This window comes from Ahaetulla prasina, chromosome 4, assembly GCF_028640845.1.
Source record: "Ahaetulla prasina isolate Xishuangbanna chromosome 4, ASM2864084v1, whole genome shotgun sequence".
In the NCBI taxonomy this organism is placed as follows: domain Eukaryota; kingdom Metazoa; phylum Chordata; class Lepidosauria; order Squamata; family Colubridae; genus Ahaetulla; species Ahaetulla prasina.
The window spans coordinates 86,893,625-86,912,966 of record NC_080542.1 but is presented as its reverse complement, the minus strand read 5'-3'; the positions used below and the strand labels follow the sequence as shown (position 1 = coordinate 86,912,966).

Genomic DNA, 19,342 nt, shown 5'->3' with positions numbered 1-19,342 from the left:
CAGACCTGAGTAAAGACTACATCCCTGGCTTCACTCGCTATTTACATATATAACAAAGAGGTTGGGAAAAAATGCTTTTAAAAGGTTCAGATGATTCCAGCTGAGCCGCACAATCATCAGAGGCTTTTTTTTTTTACTCTTAAAAGCATTTTTTCGATGGAAGAAAAAATGCTTTTAAAAGTTAAAAAAACCCTCTGATGGTCGCGCGGCTCAGCTGGGCATGCCGGGGGGGGCAGGGATTTTTGCTACTGGTTCTCCGAACCACTCGCCACTATCGCTACAGGATCAAGTGATCCGGTCCGAACCGGGAGCATTTCACCCCTGGTCTCTGAGGACAGTATACTTTCAGCTTTTCTGCCTTAACTTTTGAATTTTTAATATCTTATCTGGGGTGTAGAATATCTTTCTGGAGTCATAAGCATTGCTGCTGTCCTCAGAATTCAAGACCTATGCCCTGTTCTGCAACACTTGTTGGTCATATGGTTGTACCTTGGGCTAGTTTTGAATAAACTCAAAACTAATTAAAATCTTTATATTGCAGAACAACCTCCATTTCCAGAGGCTTGTATAATATAGGAAACTGGTTATAGCATCTTCAGGATTTGGTTAAAAAAAGTCAAAGTGGCAACCGCAGCCCTGCATTGATTCATGCAAAAAAGACAGAATATGAATCATACAAATATGATCACCAGTTTGATTTTCTGCACAATGCCCTGCAGACATTCCTAGAATTAAGGCTAAAATTTGGATTTGATAGAGTTGTAAAAACAATGCAATTACTAGACTAGTGGGCTCTCCACATATTTAGAATCTCATTTGTTCAACAAAAAGAACTCTTCCAAAATTATTTGGAAGAAGTGCTTATGTGAGAGCAGCGTCATTCTGCTAATAATAAAAGCATGCCAACTTTTTGCAGCTTTCTGCATGAAGCAGGAAAAGATTCCACTGTTCCAAGAATTGCATCAGTTTTGATGACTGGATCTTTAAAGGATTGATTTTGTTTTCAAGCATGTGGGAAAACCGAAAGAAGTGAATTCCCTAAAATGGAGCTGGGAAGTTTTTGCCTCACTATTAGAACCTAGTCACCGATAAGCAAGACTTGAAACCACAATCTCTAAAGCACTCTAGCCAGGTGCTTTAACCATTAGACAGAACTGAGGTCTCAACTCTAGCCCCATTCTATTTAGTGGGGAGATTTCTACTGACTTGAGTGATCTAAAATTGAAGAAAACTTGCTGATAAGATATAGTTTCAGTGACAATAACTAAAATAAGGTCAATAATTACAGTATCTGCTTTCTCCCTAGGAACCATGAAGGTCAATCCTGAGGCATGTTTCATTTATTTATCTTATTTATTTTAATTCTATCCTCCACCTCTTTTAAATAGCTATGAAATATGAGGGCTATGTAGGAGACCAGTGGAATAAGGATAGGTAGCAAATCTACCAAGACAGTTGCTAAGTGAGGACTACCTGTACAGAGACAGAAAAAATGCTCTCCTGCCATCTTGTAGTTGCTTGGATTTATATAGCCCAATCTGATAGTTTAGAAGTAGAACATTCAAACTAGGTAATGTCATCACTAACTAGTGACATAGCCAGTTGATGCAAACCAAGATGGAGTGGCCTGATTCCCAGAAATATTTCTTAGTTTTGGCAGTTTCTGGGATAACAGAATGAGCAAAAAAATGTTCCTTTTAAAAGATAGATAGAGGGCTTATAAACCAATTGATTCAACTTTAGCATTATAATAGAGTATACCCTAATTGTCCTGTCACTTTCTTTATGGGGAAGTTTCAGGAGGCTGAGGAATGAAGAGAACATGCCCATTTTGATGTTCCCTCTTGACACCCTCCCTCTGTAGATTAAACATATTAACAGTTGGTTAATCTGCTGTAATTTGTGTCATCATACATTGCCTGTTTAAACTATTGTTTCAAAGAACAAAGGGATAATAACTTCTATAAAATGTGGGTGTGCAGTTGCTTTTCCATTAGTGGCCAGGTTTTAAATTTTAACTATATCAATATAACTGTGGTTTGTTCAGTTAAAGGCAACTTTATGGGTTTGCTCAGTGTTGGGTTGGTCAAGTAAGAAGTTCGAGACTGGAGTCGTGATAACAGCTCTTTTTATTTAGAGTGAGACTTCCGCAAAAGGTGCAGGCAGGATGCTCTCCTTATATACACACTTGGGATCAGTTGGCCACCAATAGAATTCAAATGTTTTCCTGCTGGAATTTCCCGCTGGAATTTCCCACTGGAATTTCCCACCAGTGGGATCATGCACAAATGGGATCATACACAACACTCCTCCCCACCTGAATTGCACTTCACCCAGGTTTTGCATATTTAGCAATTGTAATAATATTCATAATAATCGCGTAGATAATTCAGGCGTTCTCTGTTTCTACTTGACCTGTGCAGTTCAGTTTTGGCGGGGGAAACATGCTCAGCTGTGGCGGGGGACAAATGCTGGTCGGAGGTGCCCTCCCCACTTCCCAGTTCTTCCATTGGGTCAGAGGTGTTTTCCGCGCCTCCCAGCTCTTCCATTGGGTCCCTATTTTGTGGATTATTGGTGGCTGTTTCTTCAAACCCTGGTGGAATAATCGCTGTTGGGTTGGTGATGGGGTCAGGTGAGTCATCCAGTCCTCCTAGGTTTGAGTTAGCTGTTGAAAGAATTGGATGATAGTTAGGGCCGGAGTTGTTTCCTGTTCTTTAACGGAGTTGATCGATATGCCTCCATTCCAGTTTTCCGTTCCCCAAGCCTACTTTATATGATTTGGGACCGGTTCTTTCTATTATGTAGCTGGCTAGCCATGCTGGGCCCTCCAAGTAATTCCTTGCAAATACTGAATTTCCTATTTCGAATTCTCTAGTCCCCTCTCCTCCCCCTTGGTAATTATCTGGGGAGTAGTTTGGGTTTAAATGGTCGAGAGTACAATGAAGTTTGCACCCCATGAGGAGTTCGGCCGGGCTTAGGCCTGTGGCAGGCAAGGTGTGACATGCTGTGAAGTCAAGAAAATGTGCTCTTGCCAGTCCCCTGGCCCCAAATGTGCTAGTGCTTCCTTTGTGGATCTTATGAATCTTTCAGCCAAACCATTGGTTGATGGTTTGTGGGGAGCCAACAGCGCGTGTCGGATTCCCAAACCAGCCAAGTAGCTTTCGAATTGTAGAGCAGTAAATTGGGGCCCATTGCCAGATACTAGGGTGTCAGGAAGCCCATGTGTTGAGAATAATCTCCAAGAATTCAGATGACGGCTTCTGTTGTTGTAGATTTCATTAGGAATACCTCTAACCACTTTGAATATGCATCGACAATTATCAAAAATGTTTGGCCATGAAAAGGGCCGGCAAAATCAATGTGGATGCGGGACCAAGGATTTTGTAGTCGTTCCCATTCTCTGACTGGGGTGGACGGGGGGGCAGGTCTGGACTCTTGGCATGGGGAGCACTGTGCAATCCATTTTTCTATGTCCTTGTCAATTTGTGGCCACCAAAGGTAACTCCTGGCGAGGCCTTTCATTCGCACTATGCCAGAATGACTCTCATGCAACATCTCTAGAACCCTGGATCTTAGTGCTACTGGCACCACAACCCTGTCTCCCCACAACAAACAACCCTCTTGTGTGGCTAGCTCATTTTGCTTACTTCCAAAATCCTTGAATTCATCTGCCAATCTACTAGTGGGCCACCCTCTCTGTACCCAACCCATGACTGTTCTTATTTGAATGTCGCGCCATGCTTTTGCAAGGGCCGTTGAGGTCAATGGGCCCGTTGTCATAAAGTCAATGAGCAGAGCCGATGTCCCTGGGGTTGGATCCTCTACTAGCCTTGGCAGTGGGCATCTGCTTAAGGCATCAGCATGTGTTAAGTCCTTGCCGGGGCGGTGGATCAGTTTGTAGTTGTAAGCAGCCAAAAACAATGCCCATCTAGTCAGCCTAGGGGATAATGCAATGGGAGTGGGTCGGTCCCCGGCCAGTAGTCCTAGAAGGGGGCGGTGGTCAGTAACGAGTTCGAATTGTCTCCCAAAAAGGTATTCATAAAACTTCTTTACCCCAGAGACTGCAGCCAGGGCTTCCTTGTCCAGTTGGCTATAATTTCTTTCTGGGCTGGACAGAGTTCAGGAGTAATAAGCAATTGGTGCCTCGGAACCATTAGGCAGCTGATGGCTAAGGACAGCCCCCACTCCAAAAGGGGATGCACCGCAGACTAAAACTAGTGGCAGAGTGTAATTGTATTGGATTAGGAGACTGTCTTCCGTCAGGAGTTCCTTAACTTTAGAAAATGCCTTTGCTTCCTTCTTTCCCCAGAATCATGGTCTTTTGTTAGCCAATAGTCTGTGAAGGGGCTCTGCCACTGTGGTTTTTTGTTTTAAGAATACAGTATAAAAATTCAGGAGGCCAAGGAAAGCTTGCAGTTCTGTCTTATCCTTGGGGGGTGGGTGCCTCCTTTATTGCTTTAATTTTTGACTCAGTGGGGTGGATGCCCACCTGGTCGATTCTGTATCCCAGGAATTCAACTGAGGGCACCCCTATTTGGCATTTCTCTCGTTTCAATTGAAGTCCTGCATTTCTAAATGCAGTCAGAACTTCTCTTAGTCTAATCATTAGCTGGTGCTGGTTGTCAACAGAAATTAGGACATCATCGAAATAAGGCACTACCCCAGGGATCCTTTGCAACAATCTCTCCATCAGATTTTGGAATAGTCCTGTGCCACACTGACTCCAAATTGTAGGCGGGTGCATTTGAATGCTCCTCTATGGGTCACTATTGTTTGGGCTTCTGCTGTGGCATTGTCAACAGGCAACTGCTGGTAAGCCTGGGCTAGGTCAAGTTTTGCGAAAACTTTCCCTGAGCCCAACGAGTGCAACAAATGTTGCACTACCGGCACTGGATAGGCACTCTTTTGTAGGGCTCTATTTAGGGTTGCCTTGTAGTCCGCGCAGATGTGGCCAGACCCATCGGACTTGATGGGAGTTACTATGGGGGTTTCCCATCTAGCATGGTCGATGGGAAGAGGATTCCCTGCTGGACTAACTTATCCAGTTCCTTATCTATTTTTGGCTTAAGTGCAAAGGGAACCCTCCTTGCTTTGATGGGTGCTACCCCTGGGTCTAGGTTGAAGGATATAGGGGTTCCCATGTACTTGCCCAAGGTTCCGGTGAAAATGTCTTGGAATTCACAAAGAAGGTCATCCTTCCTGTATTGGAAGTCTGCTTGAATTTCTAGCACTCCAAATAGCCTGATCCCTAATGGGCGGATCCAATCCCAACCGATGAGGCTTGGGAGGTTTCTTCACACAATGGTGATAGGCAGCTTCTCTTTGTATTGCCCATAGACTACGTTTACGGTGGCCATGCCTTCCACGGGAACTTTGTTGCCTTGGAAATCACAGATGCACAGGTATTGGGCTTGTAGGTGATTTTTCTTAATGTGCGGCAACAATTCTTGAACTGTGGACCAGGATACGATAGTGACAGGCGATCCGGTGTCAATTTCCATCTTGATCCTTTGGCCATCCACTGTGACCATGGTGTACGTTTTTTCTTCTGGTTTTGTGATGGCGCTGGCGATGGTGACTAGATTTTAGGAAATTATCGTCCAGTCTCCAACCTTCGCTTTGTGGCGAAGGTTGTAGAGAATGTGGTGGCATGGCAGCTCCCCCGGTATCTGGATGAAGCTGTCTATCTAGACCCGTTCCAGTCTGCCTTCCGGTCCGGACATAGCACGGAGACAGCTTTGGTCGCGTTGGTGGATGACCTCTGGAGGGCCAGGGATAGGGGTTGTTCCTCTGCCCTGGTCCTGTTAGATCTCTCGGCAGCTTTTGATACCATCGACCATGGTATCTTGCTGCACCGGTTGGAGAGTTTGGGAGTGGGAGGCACCGTTTATCGGTGGTTCTCTTCCTATCTCTCTGACCGGATGCAGACGGTGTTGACAGGGGGGCAGAGATCGACCGTGAGGCGCCTTACTTGTGGGGTGCCTCAGGGGTCGATTCTCTCGCCTCTCCTGTTCAACATCTATATGAAGCCGCTGGGTGAGGTCATCAGTGGCTTAGGGGTGAGTTACCATCTGTACGCTGATGACACGCAGCTGTACTTTTCCACCTCGGGCCACCCCAACGAAGCTTTCCCGGTGCCTGGAAGCCTGGATGGGGAGAAACAGGCTCAAGCTCAATCCCTCCAAGACGGAGTGGCTGTGGATGCAGTTGACTGTTGGGGGCGAGTCATTGGCTCCAATGGAAAGGGTACGCAACTTGGGCATTCTCCTGGATGGACGGCTGTTGTTTGAAGATCATTTGGTGGCTGTCTCCAGGAGAGCTTTTTACCAGGTTCGCCTGGTCCGCCAGTTGCGCCCCTTCCTTGACCGGGATGCCTTATGCATGGTCACTCACGCTCTTCTCACTTCTCGTTTGGATTATTGCAATGCTCTCTACATGGGGCTTCCCCTGAAGTGCACCCGGAGGCTTCAGTTAGTTCAGAATGCAGCTGCGTGGGTGATTGAGGGAGCCCCACGCTGCTCCCACGTAACACCGCTCCTGCGCAGTCTGCACTGACTTCCTGTGGTCTTTCAGGTGCGCTTTAAGGTTTTGGTTACCACCTTTAAAGCACTCCATGGCTTAGGGCCCGGGTACCAGCCTGCTGTTACCTTATGCCTCCCACCGACCTGTACACTCACACAGAGAGGGTCTTCTCAGGGTGCCATCCACCAAGCAATGTTGACTGGCAGCCCCCAGGGGAAGGGCCTTCTCTGTAGGAGCTCCTACCCTTTGGAACGAACATCCCCCTGGTTTGCGCCAATTACCCGACCTTCGGACCTTTCGCCGTGAGCTGAAAACGCATTTGTTTATTCAAGCGGGACTGGCTTAAATTTTTAATTCTAAACTTTTAATTCTAAACAATTTTAATCAGGGTTATTATTTATAAATTTTAAGGGTTTTTAAATTTGATTGTTTTAATTTCGGCCATTTATAGATTATGTTTGTTTTAAGTTTTTGTTTTAATTGTACATTGTGTTGTTTTTATACTTTGCTGTACACTGCCCTGAGTCCTTCGGGAGAAGGGCGGTATAAAAATCTAAATAAATAAATAAATAAATTTGCATACGCGCCCTTTTTTTGGCGGCCATTTTGCTCACGCTTGCGCGATGATGTCTGCTGGCTAGCTGGCCACCATTCCCTGCGATTTCTTTGGCGGGAAGCTTGAATCGGCAACATAGCCCTGCAGACGTGAGCCAAATGGCCTTTCTTCTCACAGCGATGACACGTTGCATCACGGAAACGGCAGTTGTTTCTATGATGGTCTCCCCCACAGCTGGAACAGGAAAAACCAAAACCGTTTTTCTGGAGAGACCGCTCTGTTCAGGGGAAACGCTCTGTTCGGCAAACTGTTGTTGCCTCATCTTCCTCCCCCTCTTTGAACGAGCTGGTACTTGAAGAGTCTGCTTGGGTGGACTCATAATGAACCGGGGCTGCTTGATAAGCTGGTGGAGCCTTACTTGCCCCTGGCTGCTGAATATTTATGGCTGCTCGGTTGGACAGCTTGTACCCCGTAGCTTCATCAATTGCAGTGGTTAACGAAAGGTTGCGTCTAGCCAGTAGTATCCATCTCAGCTGGATGTCCCATATGCCACAAATGTCTCCCATGACTCTTCCGCCGGATCAAATGGCTTCAGTTTGCTGGCAGATTTGGGCATCTTGGGAGGGCTGGTTTCTTTGTCTCTGTTGTCCTGATCAGTAGTTCACCCTCATCGCCAGTGTTGGGTTGGTCGAGTAAGGAGTTCGAGACTGGAGTCGTGACAACAGCTCTTTTTATTTAGAGTGAGACTTCAGCAAAAGGTGCAGGCTTATATACACACCTGGATCAGTTGGCCACCAATAGAATTCAAATGTTTTCCCGCTGGAATTTCCCGCTGGAATTTCTCACCAATGGGATCATGCACCTGCTGGAAGTTAGTAGAAAAGAACAGGCTAAACTTTGGCTGACTGATTTATTTATTTATTTATTTATTTATTTATTTATTTATTTTATTTGATTTTTATACCGCCCTTCTCCCGAAGGACTCAGGGCGGTGTACAGGCATAATAAAACCGACAATACAATATACAAGTTTAAAATACGATTTAAAAAACTTATTTTAAATTAGCCCAATGATTAAAATTTACCATACTAAAAAACCCCGTTTAAAATTAATAAATTTAAATATTAAAATCCCAATTTAAGCCAGCCCCGCGCGGATAAAAGTCTTGAGAACTCAAGCGGAGTCTTGAGTTCGCGACAAAATGTCCGAAGGTCGGGTATTTGGCGTAAACCCGGGGGAAGCTCGTTCCAGAGTGTGGGAGCTCCCACAGAGAAGGCCCTTCCCCTGGGGGTCGCCAGCCGACATTGTTTGGCGGACGGCACCCTGAGAAGTCCCTCTCTATGGGAGAGTACGGGTCGGTGGGAGGCGTGTGGTAACAGCAGGCGGTCCCGTAAGTACCCAGGTCCTAAGCCATGGAGCGATTTAAAGGTCATAACCAACACCTTAAAGTGCACCCGGAAGGCCACAGGCAGCCAGTGCAGTCTGCGCAGGAGCGGTGTTACATGGGAGCTACGCGTAGCTCCCTCTATAACCCACGCAGCTGCATTCTGGACTAACTGAAGCCTCCGAGCGCACTTCAAGGGGAGCCCCATGTAAAGAGCATTACAGTAATCCAAGCGAGAGGTAACGAGCGCATGAGTGACTGTGCATAAGGCATCCCGATCAAGGAAGGGGCGAACCAGGCAAACCTGGTGGAAGGCCCTCCTGGAGACGGCCGTCAAATGGTCTTCAAACGACAGCCGATCATCCAGGAGGACACCCAAGTTGCGCACCCTATCCTTTGGGGCCAGTAACTCGCCTCCAACAGCCAGCCGCGGCTGCAGCTGACTGAATCGGGGTGCCGGCATCCACAGCCACTCCGTCTTGGAGGGATTAAGCTTGAGCCTGTTTCTCCCCATCCAGACCCGTACAGCTTCCAAACACCGGGACAGCACTTCGACAACTTCATTGGGGTGGTCTGGGGTGGAAAAGTACAGCTGGGTGTCATCAGCGTACTGCTGGTATCTCACCCCGAAACCACTGATGATCTCACCCAACGGCTTCATGTAGATGTTGAACAGCAGGGGCGAGAGAATCGACCCTTGTGGGACCCCACAAGTGAGGCCCCTCGTGGTCGACCTCTGCCCCCCTGTCAACACCGTCTGCGACCGGTCAGAGAGATAGGAGAAGAACCACCGATATACGGTGCCTCCCACTCCCAATCCCCCCAACCGGCGCAGCAGGATACCATGATCGATGGTATCGAACGCCGCTGAGAGGTCTAATAGGACCAGGGCAGAGGAATATCCCCTGTCCCTGGCCCTCCAGAGATCATCCACCAATGCGACCAAAGCTGTCTCTGTGCTGTATCCGGGTCGGAAGCCGGACTGGAACGGGTCTAGATAGACATCTTCATCCAGGTGTTGGGGCAGCTGTCGCGCCATGGCAGTCTCTACAACCTTCGCAACAAAGCGAAGGTTGGAGACTGGACGATAATTACCCAAAATAGCTGGGTCCAAAGAGGGCCTCTTAAGGAGGGGTCTCACCACCGCCTCTTTCAAGGCGGCAGGGAAAACCCCGTCCAACAAAGAAGCGTTGATAATCCTCTGGAGCCAGCCTCGTGTCACCGCCTGAGTGGCCAGTACCAGCCAGGAAGGACACGGGTCCAGTAAACATGTCGTGCCGTGAAGCCTCCCCAACAACCTGTCCACGCCTCGGAGCCACAGGGTCAAACTCATCCCAAATGTGCTCAACAAGACGTGCCTCCTCTCCTCGCTTGGATCATCCCAAATTCGGTCCAGACCGTCCCTCAGCTGAGCGATTTTATCGTATAGATAACCACTAAACTCCTCGGCTCGTCCCTGCAAAGGGTCATCCCGCACCTCCTGATGTAGGAGAGAGCGGGTCACCCGAAACAGGGCGGCCGGGCGGTTATCTGCCGACGCAATGAGGGTGGAGGCGTAGGAGCGCCTCGCTTCCCTCATTGCCACTAGGTAGGTCCTAGAATAGGTCCTAACTAGTGTCCGATCAGCTTCGGAGCGACTGGACCTCCAGGTGCTCTCTAGGCGTCTTCTTCGGGGTTTCATCTCCTCAGCCTCGGAGAACCAAGGGGCCGGACGAGATCTACGCCGGGTCAGAGGCCGCAAAGGCGCGACACGGTCCAGGGCCCCGGCCGCGGCCCGCTCCCAGGCCACGACCAGTTCCTCAGTCGTGCCGTGGGCCAGATCCTCAGGGAATGGCCCAAGCTCCATCTGGAACCTCTCAGGGTCCATCAGGCACCTGGGACGGAACCACCGTATAGGTTCCGTCTCCCTGCGGTGGTGAATGGCAGTTCGGAAGTCTAGGCGAAGGAGAAAATGATCCGACCATGACATTGGTTCTGTTACTAAATTGTCTAATACCAGATCATTTAACCACTGTCCAGAGATATAAATCAGATCCAGCATGCCTCCCCCCATGTGCGTAGGGCCATCATTTACTCGAATCAGGTCCAAGGCCGTCATGGAAGCCTGGAACTCCCGAGCTGCCGTCGATGACAAGCCAACTGATGGCAAGTTGAAATCCCCCATGACTATAAGTCTGGGGGTCTCAACCGCCACAGCAGCCAGTACCTCCAACAGCTCGGGCAGGGCTGTGGTCACGCAGCAAGGAGCCAGGTACGCGATCAACAAGCCCAACTGATTCCTATGGCCCCACCTCACATAGAGGGATTCACAGCCGGCAATCTGAGGAACAGTGGCCTCCCTCGGCTCTAGATCTTCCTTAATAACAACCGCCACCCCCCCACCCCTACCTTGGGTCCTCGGCTGATGAAATGCTCGGAAACCTGGAGGGCACAACTCAACAAGGGGCACCCCCCCCTCCGGGCCCAACCAGGTCTCCGTAATGCCCATAAGGTCCGCGGACTCCCCCTGAATAAGATCGCAGATCAGGGGAGCTTTATTAGCCACGGACCGGGCATTACATAACATCAACCGAAGATCCAAGCTCTGAGGATCATGGCCTCCTGAGGAACGGGTAGGAACTGAGGGGCCGGAGCACGTGATCGCCTTCAAACATCGAACACGTGCTCCCAGGTCTCGATACGGCCCCCCCCCTCCGCCATATCTGCCTCTCCCACTAACCACACAGATGGAACCACAATTGTCATCTGGAACATCACCCTCCCCCGAAACCTTCGGACCTATTAACCCTCCGCCGCAAACACGTGCAGTGACTGGCCCCACCCTCGGCGGGCTACCCCCAACACCTGCCCTTTCCCTTCCCCCCCTAAAATTCCCCTTAAAATCCCCCGATAAAAAACGACTAAAAGAGTTCATTAAAAATCCCCTAAGCCTCCTAGATTTCGCATGCCATCTCTCGGGGTTCCAAAACCCGTCCTCAAGATGTGCCCTCGATAATGTGGAGGGCCAGACCTGCGAGAGAGGGGAGTCTCGCAGGGCAAGAAGGTCCGCGGTTGAAAATCTTCGCATAAGTAAATAAAAGTACAAAACGGTCAGCAGTCCATCCAGGCCGGTCAAAATGTCAAGGTGTTATTGTAGCGCGGTTATTATAGCAAGGTTAGGCTCCCTGGCTGACGAGATGAACCGTGGACTTCCAGGGCTCCATGGGGCCGTTATTCTGCCCTCAAACCCAAACGGTCCCACTTGCCCCAGGTACAGATGACTAGCCATTCTCCATCAAGTCAGTCAATTGGTGTTAAAGTCAATATGGGTCTTGATGTCAGGGACTCCATACCCAGTTGCTCCGACACTCCAGGCCTGATTGAACAATCCTAGGCCGAGCTGCCGAGGGTCTAAAAGAGGGCCAGCCACACCTCCGAGTCCTCCTCCGAGGGGCGAAACCCTCCAGATGGCAACATCTGACCCTCCGCCACTACCACTCAGCGATCGATCTTCTCGTCTCTCCTCCTCCCTGGCATTGATGGAAAGACCGTCCCCAGGCATTGACCGAAAACCCTCAGTCCCTGGGAGTGGGGGGCCGCCCGCCGCCGCTGCCATCGCCGCCAATACCCGGAAGCCAAGCGCGGTCGCCGTGGCCATCACCCCAGCCAGAGGCCCAGCAAGGCCCCGACAGAAGTCCGAAGGATAAGCCGAGGAAGACGCCAGGCTCCAAGGGAGAGAAGTCCGGCCAAGTCCCATCCAGCACTGTTGGAAAAAAGGCCCCTAGCCCCTGGGGGGGGCCGCCGCCGCTTCCACCGCCGCCAGACCCAAAGGCCCGCAGCGCCCGCCACGGCCACGGCCACCGCCCAAGGAAGGTGGGGAGATGCCGAGGGAGCTGCCGGGCCGCCGAGGGGGCCACTGAGCCACCGCAGGGCCGCCGCAGGACCGCAGAGCCGCCATTGGGCCGCCGATCTTCCCACAGGCCCAGGCAGACCGTAGCCAGAAAACGCCAGGGCTGAACCGCCATAAAAGACGCCAAGGGCAGAGTCGCCGGGGCAGAGCCGCCGAGTCAGGGCAGAGCCGCCACCGAGAAACGTCAGAAGAGCCACCAGGGGAGCCGCCAAGCCGCCGGGCCTACCGCCAAACAACCACCGCCCCGGGGAGACGCTGAGGAAAACCGCCGAGCCTGCCGCCGAGCCTATCAGCTGTTCCGAGGCTCGCGGCTCGGCGGCCCGGCGGGCCCCAGCCCAAACGCCTCCTCCGATGTTCCGCCGGGAGGGTCAAGCCGCCGGGCCTACCGCCAAACAACCACCGCCCCGGGGAGACGCCGAGGGAAACCGCCGAGCCTGCCGCCGAGCCTATCAGCTGTTCCGAGGCTCGCGGCTCGGCGGGCCTCAGCCCAAACGCCTCCTCCGATGTTCCGCCGGGAGGGTCCGGGACCAGAGGGTTAAAAAAGACCCCCTCTCGGTCCCAGACCCCCTGGAAAAGCCGCGGACCGCACCGCGAAGATCGTCACCGCGCCATCTTGATGCATGCGCTTGTATTTGTATTGTACAGCCCCAATAAAGATCCAAAAGACTTTGTATGACTCCAGAATCATATAAAGTTAACTGAATTAAAGGAAAAGGTTAGCAAAAAATAATAATAATAATAACCAGGCCATAATTTCCCCATTGGCAAGTGGCAGGGAAATGTGCAAAAGTGATCAGGGTTAATGTCTTTAGTAGGGAATAGGGGGTGGGGCCAGGAAACAAGTGATAGAAAAAACTAAATTCCTGTCATGTTTTTACTGCTCTGTTCAGCAAGCATCATAAAAAGAATGGTAAATGCCCATGCTCTAAATGCCCATAAAATTATGAACATCTTATCTTAATATCTTGATAGTATTGATCTTTTTTATCTTCTACAGTGAATTATTATAATGTGGGGGAGAATCAGTGTGACTGCACTAATATGACACACTTACCCACAATTTAACTCAGGGTATCTCAAACTTGGCAACTTCAAGGTGTGTGGACTACATCTGATATTTCCCAGATGGCATGGGCACATCTTAAAGTTCCCAAGTTTTGGAAACACTGGTTTAGAGTGATTTATCTTTTCTTTTTCTGGGCTCTACCCCACACAAATGAAGCATAAATGAAGTACAAGAATTGGCTAACATGAAATATAGTTTAGGCTCAGTACGTTATGCAAATACAGCCCATGTAAGACTTTTCCCAAACAGAAAGATACACTGAGATTTCATTTACTGAATATGGGTAACAAAAGGTACTGGAAATAGAGGGTGCTTCTCTTTTGGCTGCAGAGGCCCAAGTGAAGCTGATTCCCTTGAAAGTCATTGAGGAGTTGACGATGATTGCTTTCAATTAAGGAGGTTTATGACGGGGCATAAAAAAGGAATAGTTTCTGATCTTATTTTGTAGTAGGATTGAGGGGGTGTGAAAGAAGCAGGATGAGGCTGTTAAGAACTCTACAGTTTTTGTTTCTGAGTTTTCTTATTTTTTCACTAACTTGTGCTAATTTTTCCGACTTTGCTACAGAAGAGCCAGTGACTACATTGGTCCAAAATGCTGAATCTGAAACCTTCTCTCCTAGAGAGGATTTCTTTCCCAGTTTTTGGCAACCCATCACGGTGCAGTGTGGAGAAGATGAAATGATGATACAGGTTCATCGAGATCTCTTTCAGACCGGCCACTTTATCCAAGCAAAGGATCTCAGCATTGGGCCACAAGCCTGCCATTACTCTATTGTTAATGAGTCTGTTACCTTGATTATCTTCAAAGTGGAGCTCCATGAGTGTATCCAAAACTTGCAGGTAATATTGCAGAATATGGATACAGAATGTTGGGCTGATGTTTTTGTGTTAAGCTATCTGTTGAAGTAAATTTAATGAATTAGAATGCACTCCATTTTTACAGAAAGCTAAAACAATTTATAACCCACAATGATTGGACCTATTAAACCAGAAATAAACCACTTTTTGGATTGGTGAAAGATACAACATCCTTCTTAGTTCCAAGCTTTATGTTAGCCATGTGTAGCTATATATTTTAACATATATATATATTACGTTATGTTATATATGTTAACAAATATAATATGATAAAGTCCATAGGATGCTTCCCTGTTTTAAAATCAAAACAGCTATGGAATTTAGCTATACATGGAAGACTACCTTGCTAAGATGACCTGGAAGACTTGTGGATTTTACTAATTTTCAAATGCTTGAAATAATCTGGGATTCAGGCAAACTGAATACCATCTTTTTAACAAATGATGGCTGGCAGTTTTATTATAATTGTGTTTATAGTTTCCTGAGTCAGCTTAATTTGAACTGGAAACCTTAACATCTGCATTCATTTCACTATGAACAACATTCTTTCCCCTCTGCAGAGACTTAAAATACCTAACAGCTGGGGGAAGAAAATCTAAGGTCTGTGGCTGTACTTGTGTGATATATATTCATCACAGTGAGTTATCAGACATGGCTTATGAATTGTAAAAACTCAGCTTACTGTGGTTTATTTGCTTAACTATAGTTCAAAGTTACAAAATAATGTGAGGCATTTTATCTTCTGTCATGTGTGACTTATGAACTAGGTTTGGAGGTTTAATTTGGGTGTAGCATGGTTTTTGAATCCAGAATTAAATTGGTCTCAAATTCCACTTTTTACAAATTTGGGTTTGAAGAGGTTAGCCTTAGTTAAACTCTGAGCTCAGTTCCTGAGAAAGTGCTGCTTTTAAACCACCAATTTAAATTAAATGGTCTTATTCCATCAAATAAAAGAGGGAAGAGTAAACCCCCAAACATGCCTGGTTTATAACTTGGTTTATAACTCACCATTATACAACTGTAAATTCAAAACTGCTTTCTTCCAGGAACTTGACTTCATGCTCTACAATGTTAGCCTGTACTATAAGCCGGACTCTACAAGCAACCTGACAACTGTTAAGAGTGCAGAGGAGTTCCCCATTACTTGCCACTACTCATGGTAAGAAGTGTTGTCTATGTTTGTTGTCCACTTGCTCACTTGCATCATGTCATCATGTCATTAAGTGACACACTTTTGTTTCAGGAAAAATGATGCAAGCAGTAATGCCATCCAAACCACCAGGGTACCTTTTACTTCAGCAATGTTTGAGAAAGGAAAGCAGTACTTTTCCTTGCGTCTGATGACAGGCAAGTTAGAGTCCATATTTTAGGGGAACAGCTTGGGGGAAATGTTCTAATTTGTTGTTTTGTATAACTACAGATGACTGGCAAGCTGAAAAAAATTCTACTGCATACCTGCTGGGTGATAAGCTCCATGTTCAAGCAGATATCAGAAAAGGGAACCACTCACCACTCCGCCTGTTTATTGATACCTGCATGGCCACATCAGAAGCTGATGGAGATTCTGATCTACAGTATAACATCCTCCACTTCCATGGGTAAAATTATAGTTCTGGGTATAAACTGTCCATTGGAGATACAAATTTCCAAAAATGGAAAATTCCCTATGGGGTTTTAAGGACTAGGTGAACATTGATTGTGCAATTCTCAGATTCATAGACATTCAGTATGTTCTGGTTCATCCAGCCACAACAATCTGACTTACCAGACTCAGTTGTATTAATGTTGAGTATTACTCTAATCATAAACTACTTTATGGCTATAAATTACTTTATGGTATAATGGATAGGTTATGTTGTCATATCTACTTTAACCATATAAACAAAAAGATACTAGGAGGTCAAAATTCTGCAAAAGGTTTGATGGGTCTTCAAAGTCCATAGAGTTAAGAACAGTTACTATTCTGGAAAGAATACAAAAGGGGAAGCTAGCTGTTAAAAGACCTCATCCTCTACTGATCACCATCATATGAAAAAAAATGTTTGCTTACTCTATGGGGAGTGGAGCATAAAACAACCCAACTTGCAGTAGTTTAGCAATACACAGTTCCTTGAAATTAAATAAAGAAGAGATGTCCAATGAATAACGAAAACCCATTTTCAAAAAATAAACTAGTTTATACTGCAATAATTCTCCAGCCAGCCACATCTCTTTTTTCTGGGTTTAGATGTTTGATAGAAAGAAATTCTCATGATGTAGGACCATCTTTCATAATTCCAAGGACTCAATTGGAAACACTACAATTTACCATTCCAGCATCCCAAGTTGCTGGAGACGAGAACAGCGTGGTGAGCATTCAGTTATTTATTTATTTATTTGTCAAGTACATATTAGATAAAATATATATAAGTATAAGCATCAATTGAATACATAAAATGAATACAAAGAAAGGGAACATTAGGACAGGGATGGTAGGCACGCTGGTGCTCTTATGCACGCCCCTTACAGACCTCTTAGGAATGGGGTGAGGTCAACAGTAGACAGTCTTAGGTTAAAATTTTGGGGGTTTTGGGATGAAACCACAGATTCAGGTAGTGCATTCCAGGCATTGACCACTCTGTGGTTGAAGCTGAAGTAGCCATTGACAGGTAGGACATTGTAGCAGATAATTTTATGAGCTACGCTTAGATCATACTGAAGGTGGTGTAGTTCTAAGTTTTCTAAGTCCAGAATTTCAAGTCTGGTGGCATAAAGTATTTTGTTGAGAACAGAGGAGTGGAGGACTTCTCTTGTGAAATATTTCTGGACATGCTCAATTGTATTAATGTCCAATATGCAGTGCAGGTTCCAGACAGATGAGATGTATTCAAGAATTGGTCTAGCAAATGTTTTGTATACTCTGGTTAGTAGAGAAATATTACCGGAGAAGAAGCTACGCAAGATTAGGTTTACAACTCTTAATGCCTTTTTGGCGATGTTACAGTGGGCTTTGGAACTTAGATCATTAGATATGAATATTCCAAGGTCCCTGACAGAGTTATTTACACGGTCGTGTCCATTCAGCTTTTATTTTGTGTTCTGATTCTTTTTGCCATTGTGTAAGACAGAGCATTTGTTGGTTGAGATTTGGAGTTGCCAATTGTTTGACCATTCCGACACAGAGTCAAAGTCTTTTTGAAGAGTAGCACCATTGTTGGTGCTACCTACTTTTGTATGATGGATGGTTGGATGTTTTGGATGATGGATGGTTGGATATTTTGGGTGATGGAGAGTTGGATGCTGAGGGATTGATTGTGGGTCTTACTTTTTATGCAATCAGCACGGTAGTCAATGTATAGGTTAGAGTTATGCCCTTGGCTATCTTCTTATGCAATGGGATGCTAGCTTTGTCTCTTCTAATTGTGTCTTATTTCCACTCCCTATCAAGATCTACATTGCATGCCATCTGAAAGTCACTGCAGCTGCCCAGGAGCCAGATTTCTTAAATAAAGCTTGCTCATTCAACAGAGAAAGGGAGATGTAAGTACTATATGTGCTTCCATAAAGAAAAGAGACTGAAACGTTTCTGAAACACTCTGACATGTTTTTTTAAATTTATCAGTTGGTTACCTGTAGAGGGTTCCATGGAAATCTGTAACTGCTGTGAGACTGGAGATTGTAGTTCTGGAAAGCACAAATCAAGTAATACCAGCAGTCTTCATATGCCCAGCCAAAGGAAAGAAACTGGTTCAAACAGAAATTATGGTAGGTTGAAATAGAAATAATGCCCTAGATAAAGAACAGTAACTTCTATATTAGCAAGATAAAGTTTCCCAGAACCCTGCCTCATAATGAAAGAATACCCTGTACACATTCATAAATTATATTAGAAATAGTGCTTCAGTTTACTATTGAAGATGAATTACACACACTTGGATCTCTTGCCCCTTTTATAGGGAACAGGCAAGTGTGAGTTTATGATAAAGCCTGGGATCGGACTCTTGTCATAATCAAAATTTGTTTTGTGTTTGGCTAGCTATAGTTGACATCTCTAAAGGAGAAATGGAAGCTGACCTTGTGTTGGGTCCTGTCTTAATCCAGAAGGCTGCTGGGACTCAGGAAGGAGACCAAGTAGGAGTAGAAGAAAAATTCCTGGCAGAAGGTCAGCAAGCTAATGTCTAACTATGAAGATTTACATATTTCTGTTCTCTTTTGCTTTTTTATTGTATTGATATATTAAACTGGTGTTGTTGTTAGTTGTGAAGTTGTGTCCAACTCTTCGCGACTCCATGGACAACTTTCCTCCAGGCCTTCCTGTCTTCTACCATCCCCCGGAGACCATTTAAGCTCACGCCAACTGCTTCAGTTACTCCATCCAGCCACCTCAGTCTCTGCCGTCCCCTTCATCTTTTGCCCTTGATTTTTCCCAGCATTAGACTCTACTCCAGTGACTCCTTCCTTCTCATTAAGTGGTCAAAGTATTTTAGTTTCATCTTCAGGATCTGGCATTCTATTTTTATTTTATTTTATTTTTTGTATGAAAAAGTTTTATTTTTACATTCATGTCCAATAACATATTTAATGTACAGTCATATACTATTAGTCGGGTCTACCCTGTCACCACCCCCTCCCTTTGACTCTCTTCCCTTCTCTACCTTCTTCTACTTTCCACAACCTTCCTCACCTTCTCTTATCTACATCCTCTCCTCCCTCCCCCTACTCCTTTCTTTTCCCTCTTCTATCCCTCTTTCTTCCTTTCCTCTTTCCCCTTCCTCATCCCCTCTTCCTCCTCTTCTCTTTCCTACCTCCTTCTCTCTTCTCCTTTCTCCCTTCCCACCATTCTGAAATGGTAGCCAGGCAGACCTGACCTTACATTAATTATTCATCTTCAATCATCCCTGTACATTAACCTCAATCCATTTTCTACCCTCGTCCCCCCTTTATTACCCTCCCCCTTGCCCCTCCCCCCGTGACTTCCCAGAACAAAATGCGGGGTATCAAAACCAACAATCATAATCCAAAATAAATCTTAAATTATAATCTCTAGTCACTCCACCCATCATCACACTCTCAATTCCCCTCCTTTA

The 19,342-nt window shown here is 46.5% G+C and overlaps 2 protein-coding genes and 1 long non-coding RNA gene across 3 annotated transcripts; 2 read left to right on the top strand and 1 right to left on the bottom strand.

The window, feature by feature from the left end:
• Positions 1-2,132: 2,132 nt before the first annotated feature.
• On the bottom strand, positions 2,133-18,866 carry LOC131198831 (uncharacterized). The gene is made up of 3 exons (XR_009155168.1): positions 17,886-18,866; positions 14,210-14,315; positions 2,133-2,665 (listed from the first exon to the last, which is right to left on the bottom strand). It is a non-coding gene; the product is annotated as an uncharacterized LOC131198831 (long non-coding RNA).
• On the top strand, positions 13,840-15,608 carry LOC131198829 (zona pellucida sperm-binding protein 3-like). The gene is made up of 2 exons (XM_058183954.1): positions 13,840-14,258; positions 15,323-15,608. The coding sequence occupies exons 1-2, from the start codon at positions 13,896-13,898 to the stop codon at positions 15,437-15,439; spliced, it is 480 nt and encodes a 159-aa protein (XP_058039937.1). The 5' UTR covers positions 13,840-13,895; the 3' UTR covers positions 15,440-15,608.
• LOC131198830 (zona pellucida sperm-binding protein 3-like) lies at positions 15,782-17,887 on the top strand. Its single transcript, XM_058183955.1, has 3 exons — positions 15,782-15,874; positions 16,504-16,624; positions 17,704-17,887. The coding sequence occupies exons 1-3, from the start codon at positions 15,813-15,815 to the stop codon at positions 17,797-17,799; spliced, it is 279 nt and encodes a 92-aa protein (XP_058039938.1). The 5' UTR covers positions 15,782-15,812; the 3' UTR covers positions 17,800-17,887.
• Positions 18,867-19,342: the final 476 nt, after the last annotated feature.